Source organism: Gobio gobio (assembly GCF_949357685.1).
Source record: "Gobio gobio genome assembly, chromosome: 4".
Classification (NCBI taxonomy): domain Eukaryota; kingdom Metazoa; phylum Chordata; class Actinopteri; order Cypriniformes; family Gobionidae; genus Gobio; species Gobio gobio.
The window spans coordinates 45537349-45546783 of NC_137100.1; the positions used below are offsets into that span (position 1 = coordinate 45537349).

Below are 9435 nucleotides of genomic sequence, written 5' to 3' on the forward strand. Positions count from 1 at the left end.
TTCTCTGCTTGGGACATTTTATTTATGCAGTAAAAACATTCGTACAACATCATGAATTGTCACTGACAATTCAATCAATCACAATAATTAGTTCTATTAAATTCAGATACTGCAAAGTATACAATACACAAGTGCAACAGTTATTTGTAACAGTTGTAAATTCTGTTAGCTACATACTAGATTTATTCATTATTTCATAGCAAACTCAAGCAGAATTCTAAGTCCAAGAATTCTGTTCATTTAATATCAAAGTTCATCCTTTGATCTTTAACACATCTGAATTAAACATTCACCTACAATAAAGTGCTAAGTTCTGTCCATCTAGACCATGAACAGCGCTTATGAGCTCCACAAACGTGGTGCTAAGTTATTTTCTTAAACATGGTTTCCCTGTAAAATCAACTATTTAATGAACAAATTCTAGAATAAGAGAGCTGAAAGTAAATGTTAACTGGAAATGGTCTTTGCTGGTAGGTGCTCCTCTGTCTTATAGCTTTCCTGGGATGGAGCAATCTGTCAAGATAATGAGAAGCTTTTAAGCATGCTTTCGCATTCTTGAAAATGTATTGCACATAATAATAACAGAAATAATGAATTAATCTTAAACAGAACCATAAAAAAATAAAAGACAAAGGCACAGAAAATGTAAGTAAATATATAAATAAAAAATATAATAGTACATGAATGATACTAAAATACAACAGCAAAATACTTTAAACTATGATCATTTGAGATAAGTTGATACCATGTCCAAATAAGAGCCGCCCAAGTCCCTGGGATCCCTGTCCCACTTCACTGGGCTGGGGCATTGTGTCTGTCTCTCTGCTTGAATCTGCCGGATGCGGCTCTGGAGATGCTGCAGCAGTTTATATGAGGTCAGGTCTTGGGTGACTCTGGAGTTATGGAAATCTGTGCCACCCTGAAGACCAGTGGAGGCCAACTGGGATTCGTTGTATTCTCGGCATTGCTGCAGAGAGATGTACTTTCCATGTATTCTACTACAATCATGCTGTGAACATGCAAATGTGACTCCAAGTATGTTTTCGGTGTATATTTAATCAATATAACACAAGGGTGCTGTTGTTCCAAAATATGAGTAATCGTGCTGATATTCATACCAGCAGCCTGATAGCACCATTGCTTTTTAATTATTAAAACTATTAATAAAAATGATTAAAAATAGTTTTTGTTCATTGGGAAAAAAAACTGAAATAAAACAAAATACAAATGTTGGATGAAAAACGTCAATGAAAATGAGAAATGTTGCCGTTGAAAATTACTAAAACCTAAAAATAAAAATAAATGAAAGCTAAACTAATAATAAAAAAAGCTATTTAAAAATATTAATAAAAATACTATAATAGTATACAATTAATACCAAAACAATACTGGCATTTACCCCAGTCAGATGTCTCATCTCATTCTCCAGTCTCTCCAATCTCTTCTGCTGCTCTGCTCTGGGCTTTGGAACCTTCCTGTTTTATACAGTAAAGGTTAAGAAGGATAATCCAACTGGTTATGAATGTTATTTTTGTACGAGTTATGGTAGCCAATAATCTACAGTGGTGTCATTCATTTGTTCATGTATTTATTTAGGCGGTTCTAGCTATAGGCTCAATGAGACATGACTTAAGAAAAAAAACATGTTTTAACATGATTCAAACAAAAATATATATATATGTTTTTTGTTTGAATCCTGACCTATTTATCATTCAACTTACTTTATATGAAAGGTAGTTAACTAACTGCATGTTTGCATGACAATAATGTACTAAAAACTGAAAAAAATTTCCTTCGCATTTTTCACATATAGACAACACCATTGTCAAAACGCTCCACGCGGATACGCGAAAACGCTGTATTATGCATGGCAGGCCAGTAGTTGCCGATATCACTTACAAAGTAATACTGCGCGGCCTACACACTGAACACGTAATACGCATGCGCATGATTTCACCTATTACACAAATTCTTGTTATTGTGGTTTACACAGAGGCGATAACAATATCGTTTTCAAAAACTTGCACTTTGAAAATGTTTTCAAAAGTGTGCATTTCCATGCCCCCAAAATACTGTTGTTGTGTAAATGAATGACCAAAACGCATAAAAATCGTTCCATTTTCAGTGTTGAGTAAATGGCCCCTAAGGACCAAACGTATGACGCACCTCTCCAGTTCTGCGTTAAGCTCCAGCTCAAATTTGTGTGCGAGTCTTGTAGTGGTTTGGTCTTTCCACTGTCCCATGTTGTTCTGCACCTGTCTGAGCTCATCATCTTTAGCCCGCAGCTGCCTGCGCAGATGAACACACAGTCTGTCTGTATCATCATTGTTCATGCGCAGCTGGGCTCGAGATAGGCTGCTCATTTCCTCAATGTGCTCCTTAAGTTTACACACATCAGTGAACAAAACGAGACATAAACCATAAAGATTTTAATACATTTATAGCAATTTACTTATTTGCTCACAGTGTTCATTTTACATTCAGATGCTTTTGCGATTTATAATAAATCGTACATATTGTATGTGCGTGTGTCAGTATACCTGTATGAGTTTCTCTTTTAGAGTAGCCAGTGCTTGTTCTTTTTCCTCCATCAACTGCTCTTTTTGCAGACCTAGTTCTTGCTCCTGAAACACATAAGCAGCGTCTACTCACAGCCCATGAGTTGCTGTGAATTGATGAGTATTTTGTTTGTAACTTTTCTTTTACCTTTTCTCGGCTGAGTTGCAGTGCAGAACGTCTCTGTGAGTTGAGCTCAATAATTAGATCTTTAATAAGCTGTTGTAGGGCCTTTGTGAGGGACTGCAGGGTCTGGAGAGTTTCACTCACTGTAGGACTGAACCGGAACAAATTAAAATATGCATGTTCATAAAATACAATACAGTGTCACTAATAATATAAAATTAAAGGACTGCATATTTGAAATGCTATAAATAAAAAAAATTTTACTCTACACCGATCAGGCATAACATTTAGACCATTATGGTGAAGTGGGTGGGATATATTAGGCAGCAAGTGAACTTTTTGTCCTCAAAGTTGATGTGTTAGAAGCAGGAAAAATTGGCAAGCGTAAGGATTTGAGTGAGTTTGACAAGGGCCAAATTGTGATGGCTAGACGTGGGGTGGGGTGTGGGGTGTTCCCGGTCTGCAGTGGTCAGTATCTATCAAAAGTGGTCCAAGGAAGGAACAGTGGTAAACCGGCGACAGGGTCATGGGCGGCCAAGGCTCATTGATGCTGGTGGGGAGTGAAGGCTGGTCCGTGTGGTCCGATCAAACAGACTAGCTACTGTAGCTCAAATTGCTCAAGAAGTTAATGCTGGCTCTGATAGAAAAGTGTCAGAAAACACAGTGCATCACAGTTTGTTGCGTATGAGACTGCATAGCCGCAGACCAGTCAGGGTGCCCATGCTGGCCCCTGTCCACTGCCGAAATCGCCAACAGTGGGCACGTGAGCATCAGAACTGGACCACGGGGCAATGGAAGAAGGTTGCCTGATTTTCTTTTACATCACGTGGATGGCTGGGTGCGTCACTAACATGGGGAACACATGGCACCAGGATGCACTATGGGCAAAAGGCAAGCCGGCAGTGTGATGCTTTGGGCTATTTTCTACTGGGAAAACTTGGGTCCTGCCATCCATGTGAAGGTTACTTTGACGTGTGCCACCTACCTAAGAATTGCTTCAGACCATGTACACCCTTTCATGGAAACGGTATTCCCTGGTGGCTGTGGCCTCTTTCAGCAGGATAATGCGCACTGCCACAAAGCAAAAATGGTTCAGGAACGGTTTGAGGAGCACAACAACAAGTTGAGGTGTTGACTTGGCCTCCAAATTCCCCAAATCTCAATCCAGTCGAGCATCTGTGGGATGTGCTGAACAAACAAGTCCGATCCAAGGAGCCCCACCTCACAACTTAAAGTTCTTAAAGGAACTGCTGCTAACATCTTGGTGCCAGATACCACAGCACACATTCCGGGGTCTAGTGGAGTCCATGCCTCGACAGGTCAGGGCTGTTTTGGCAGCAAAAGGGGGACCATCACAATATTAGGAAGGTGGTCATAATGCTATGCCTGAAATCAGGATATGGCATAGGCTGGATTTGAAGGTGCATTTCCCAAATCAGGACCAATGCACAATGTGTGGGGCAGAAGTCACATTTTTAACACGTAACATAGCATATAATTGTGTGTGTATGAGCACCACAGGGTACTGTATATATCACAAGTGAGCGCACCTCTCTGACGAGTGCTTGTTTTCAACAGTCAAGCCATTGTGTTTAAGCATCTCCTGCAGGGAAACACACTCAGCGTGTATGTCCTGCGCCCAGCGTCTGCTCTGTTGCTCGTGTCTTGCTGTTCTTCTCTGGTATTTTTGGTCTTTCTCGATGACAGCTGTCCTCAGCTCCTGAAGCTCCCTTTCAGAGCGCTGCAAAGTTTTCTTCAGACATACCGCCTCCTTCTCTGCCTCCTGTAACAAGAAACCAGCAGAAAGTAAAGAGCTGAGGACAGCTTTGATACATTTGCACAAGTTACATATAACTCCAGAATGAAAAAAAACTTGAATTGATATTTTGCTTAAAAAATATTAAGACATATATTTATAACCACAGTGATTTTTGCATTGTGAAATTACTTGCATGGCAAAGCGCCTTGAAAGTAATACTATCTTTCCACAAATTCTCTGCAATTTCTCATTATTGAAATGTGTTTGAATGTTTTTCTTTAGATCGTTTTTGTAATTCCCATCTTATATACAGTCAAACCAAAATGTATTCTGACACCTTCAACATTTCTCACATTATCACAGTTTATTCGCTATAGTTTAGGAAATGGTAATAAAATATGACAATAACTGAAAATATGAGTTAAACTGTGTCAGAACAAATTAATCTTGATAAAGTCAGATAAAACTGATTGAAAGGTATGTAAACAATCAACCAATCAGCTGTCAGCTGTTAAATTTAAGTACACAATTAGATAATACCAATTTAGGTCAACCAATTACCAAGCAATGCTTCATTTTGTTCAGTTTGTGGTGTAAAAGGTCGCATTAGCAATTAAAGAAAAAACACTTAAGCAAAACATAAATTAAGCATAAATTAACTATAGTGTCCTGCACCCACTAGTAAAAATTATATCTGGTGTCTGAATAATGTTTGGTTTGACTGTATATATATATATATATATATATATATATATATATATATATATATATATATATATATATATATATATATATATATATATATATATATATAATATATATCAATATTATTATTATTATATATTTATCCATATGAATCTATTCAAATTTTGCATCCGTTTTCCTTCAGCATTTACTGTAAATGTAAAGAATAAAAAGACGACTTCTGATTCCACTCACTTTCTGAAGCTCAATCAATTTACTTTGTAAGGCCAGTGCGTTCCTTCTCTCTTTCTCCACTTCTGCTCTCCCTCTCTTCACTGCCTCCTCTATTTGCTGCTCCAGAGTCCCACGCTGCTCTTTCAGAGCCTTCTCTTGCTGTTCCTCCCACTTCCTTTCCTCTCGCTTCACAGCCTTTTGAATCTGTTAGTTCAGATGACAAGAGATGCACTGGTTGTTTTGTGAGAACAAGAATTTAAACAGCGGAGAACCACATCAAAGTTAATGCCAAACTTAATTTCCTTGATAAATATTAATCGTAGCGTCAGTTCTGGCAGGTCACATTAGTCAAGCTCGCATCAGCCGACTGTCAGCTGATCACGGCTACCTATAGGAATACGATGTCTATCACAGCATAGATATATAGGCTCCTTCAGTACTATAAGCAGCTATCGCCTTTTCTCTGGAGCTAATTACCCTCTTCCATCCCCAGCTCCTCCTCTCGTCCAGTCAGGATTTGGTATTCTGATTCCCCTGAATTATTTTGTACATTAAATATTGACATATATTGGCTATCTGCAATACATTATGTTGGTTCTGTTCTGTTTACCCTAGGTGGATTATTGCTGCTCTCCCTGCTCTTATCTATGCTAGGCTGCATGAATGCACAGGGAGTTCTCGCCCAGAACAGAACCATACCACCAATCCAAACTGTATGCTAATTGTCAATCATCTTTGACGATAGTCGTCCTGACAGAACTGTCATCAGCTCTTCAGAGCCACTGTAAAACAGGACAACCGGGAGGAAACCTTTTCCTGAGTTTGTCTTCTGAGTTCCTCTGCTTGCCTCCTCATCTTCTCTTCATGCTGCTCTAGAGCCTCTTTTAGCCTCTTTACCTCCTCATCTTTCATCTGAAAGAGAGAGAGGTGAATGTGTATGTAAGACTGAATTGCAGTGTTGTGAGATACAAAGGGCATACGCTATGACGGCTGACCTGGATACAGTTGTGTAAGGAGTCCAAGCTCTGTTTGTGGGTCTGAGCTTGTGCACTGAGAGCAGCTGACGCCTGCTGACGCATCTGGATTCACACATTCCAACCAAACAGATTCAGGATTTCACATTATGTCTGAATAATATGTGATAAGTCTCAGAGTGAGTACATAATCTTACCTTTTGAAGCTCCTCTTTGTGGCTTTTGGTTAACTGTAATGTCACTTGCTCAATTTCTTGCTCCTGAGAAGGAATTGATAATCATATATGTAATCAATAATACTTTACCCTACTGAAAAGACGAGCACATATCGTTCAGACTGCTTTATAGTGACTAGTGATAGTTTGATGCTAGTCTAGCTGGTGAACCAGCATATCCACCACATGTTTCATGAACATAGTCTTTCAGCTTACATCATTTCAGAGTAAATGTATAAATAGCAAATATATTGGATGTTGTCATATGATGTTAGATCGTTCAACACTGATATACACAGGTATTCAAAAGTTTGAAGTCGGTAAGATTTTTTGGTTACACTTTACAATAAGGTTCATTTGTTAACATTAGTTACATGAACTACATTAGTGAACATGAACTAATAATGAACTGCACTTATAAAGCATTTATTTATCTTTGTGAATGTTAATTTCAACATTTACTAATGCATTATTAAAATCTTGTTAACATTAGTTAATGCACTGTGAACTAACATGAACAAACAATGAACAGCTGGATTTTTATGAACTAACGTTAACAAAGATGAACTAATGCTGAACAGAGGTTTTGTGCACGGTTAGTTCATGTTAACTAATGCAACTAATGTTAACTAATACAACCTTATTGTAAAGTGTTACCGATTTTTTAAATGTTTTAAACAAAAATACAGTAAAAAAAAAAGTAATAATGTAATGGCTATTGTAATGTTTTTGTGAAAATTGTGTTTTTTTCCCAGTATTTTTTGATAAATAGAAAGTTCAAAAGAACTGCATTTATTTGAAATAGAAACCTATTGTAACAATGTGAAAGTCTTTACTGTCACTTTTGATCAATATAATGCATTTTACTGACCCCAAACTATTGAATGGTAGTGCTTGAAAATATATGAATATATCTTCCCTACCATATCCTTTTTTGTCCTGTTCTGTATTTCTGTCAGCTTTAAGCTGTGCTCCTCTCTCAGTGAACAGAGCTCCAGAAGAAGGGCTTCCTTCGCTTCTTCGGCCTGCTGCAAAAGCAGCTCCTTCTGGGCAACAATTCGCTCCAGCACTCCAAAGCGCTTCACTTGCTGCTCTAGATCTTCTTGTGTAGACTGCACACATATTATACAGTTACTGAAATTGATAGTGTTTGCAATCTATCTCTGTATCAGATACTGAAAACATGCTTATTGTAGATTAAGAAGAAGAAACAAGAGTGAGAACCTCTTTTATTTGTTCTTTTTCTCTGATCGTATCAACCAGCTGCTCTTCCAGCTCACTGCATTTCTGTTGGAGAGCCCTGCAGTCCTCCTCCCTCTGCTCCAGTTCCTGATTCACCTCATCCAGCCTCTGAACGATACAATGAGAAGGACATTATTGTGTACATATTGAGGGCTGTGTGAATATATTCACAAAATATTTTTTTTTCGAGTATTTAGCTGGCACTATCAAATTAAGCAACGCATTAATGCACTTTTTAGTTGGTCATTATGTTTCTAACAGATTATGCCCACTCATTGTGCTCTTATTTGCACTTGAGCATGAGAGTGTTAAGACAGAGATGTAAAAATATCAGCCCATCTCAAATGTATAAGAAATAAAATATATATAGTCAAATATAGTCAAAATATTTGTTTGAGCTATATCGCTACAGAGGACAAAAGTCTATACCTGGGTCCCATGTGGATAAATATAGAAATAGTGTAGTATATATATATGTGATCTAAAGTACCTCCTGCATAGAGTCTTGCGTGTGTCTAAAACGCCTCTGTTCTGAGAACAGGTCAGATTTGGCATTATCCAGTTGTCGGTCCATCTCCTCCCTTTCCAGAACAGACACACTGTGGCTTACACACTGACAGGGACAAACAAAATTAAAATAGTGCATATGTTATCTGGCTACTGCATGCACATACGTGCATACATACATGTATTTATTTAATTTATTTAAAATCACATTAAATAAAAAAAGAACTATGCAGATGTTTAAGGAAAACCTAACAGGCATTTTATACTAATAGGTATTTTATATACAAGAGCTGATGTGACTTTTTTGTTTCTTAACTAGTGACCTTTTGCTCCTGCAGAACCGTGACCTCCTCCAAACACAAGTTCCTCTGGGCCTGCAGTCTGTGTAACTCATACCTTTAAGATGTACATACAGTGCTTTAAAAAAATAGTTGTTACATATACATTCAAACCAAACTTTATTCAGACACATTCACATTATCACAGTTTATTCTCTATAATTTAGAAAATGGTAATAAAATATGACAAGAACTCAGTGTTAAAGACAGAGTTTAACAGAGTTAAACTGTGTCAGAAAAAATTCATCTTGATAATGTCAGATAACTTTGATAGAAAGGTATGTAATGGATTACAATCAACCAATCAGCTGTCAGCTGTTACATTTCAGTACACAATTAGATAATAGCAATTTAGGTCAACCAATGTCAATTTTACTGGTAGCCCACTGTATGAAGAATTTTTGGGTATAATATGTCACAGTTTACTTTATTTTGCTATCCTTGCTTACATAAATGAACTATAGTGTCCTGCACACACTAGTAAAAAATGATATCTGGTGTCTGAATAATTCTTGGTTTGACTATGTACTATGGAATTTAAAAACAAAAGAGTCAATTAAAGCAAATGGGATTAAGGTGTGAGTAGACCATACGTGATCTTCTGGGCCTGTGCTCTGCTGTCTCTCACACTGAGCTGTAGAGAAATCTGCTCTCTCTTAGCTTGATCAATTTCCTCTCTCAGATTCTCCAGAGTATGAAGTGTAGCCTGAGGAAATAACACCCCTTTTGGTTAATAAATAAGCTAAGTAACATTTGGATAATTATCATAGTAATTATATGGAAAAGAAATCGTATGGATA

At 37.5% G+C, this 9435-nt stretch overlaps 1 protein-coding gene across 1 annotated transcript; it reads right to left on the minus strand.

Annotated features, from left to right (window-relative positions):
• Positions 1-2: 2 nt before the first annotated feature.
• LOC307125162 (uncharacterized protein) lies at positions 3-6271 on the minus strand. Its single transcript, XM_079814812.1, has 8 exons — positions 5381-6271; positions 4233-4465; positions 2707-2833; positions 2541-2624; positions 2167-2378; positions 1400-1475; positions 746-967; positions 3-513 (listed from the first exon to the last, which is right to left on the minus strand). The coding sequence occupies exons 2-8, from the start codon at positions 4280-4282 to the stop codon at positions 448-450; spliced, it is 837 nt and encodes a 278-aa protein (XP_079670938.1). The 5' UTR covers positions 4283-4465; positions 5381-6271; the 3' UTR covers positions 3-447.
• Between the last annotated feature and the right edge of the window lie 3164 nt (positions 6272-9435).

What these genes read in the sequence shown, in the direction of transcription:
- LOC307125162 (XM_079814812.1), bottom strand. Translation starts at nt 4,282, where the DNA reads ATGCTTAAACACAATGGCTTGACTGTTGAAAACAAGCACTCGTCAGAG. An exon ending in TGCAACTCAGCCGAGAAAAG is followed by an intron (nt 2,625 to 2,706) that starts GTAAAAGAAAAG and finishes TATGTGTTTCAG; the next exon opens with GAGCAAGAACTAGGTCTGCA. An exon ending in TAAAAGAGAAACTCATACAG is followed by an intron (nt 2,379 to 2,540) that starts GTATACTGACAC and finishes TGTAAACTTAAG; the next exon opens with GAGCACATTGAGGAAATGAG.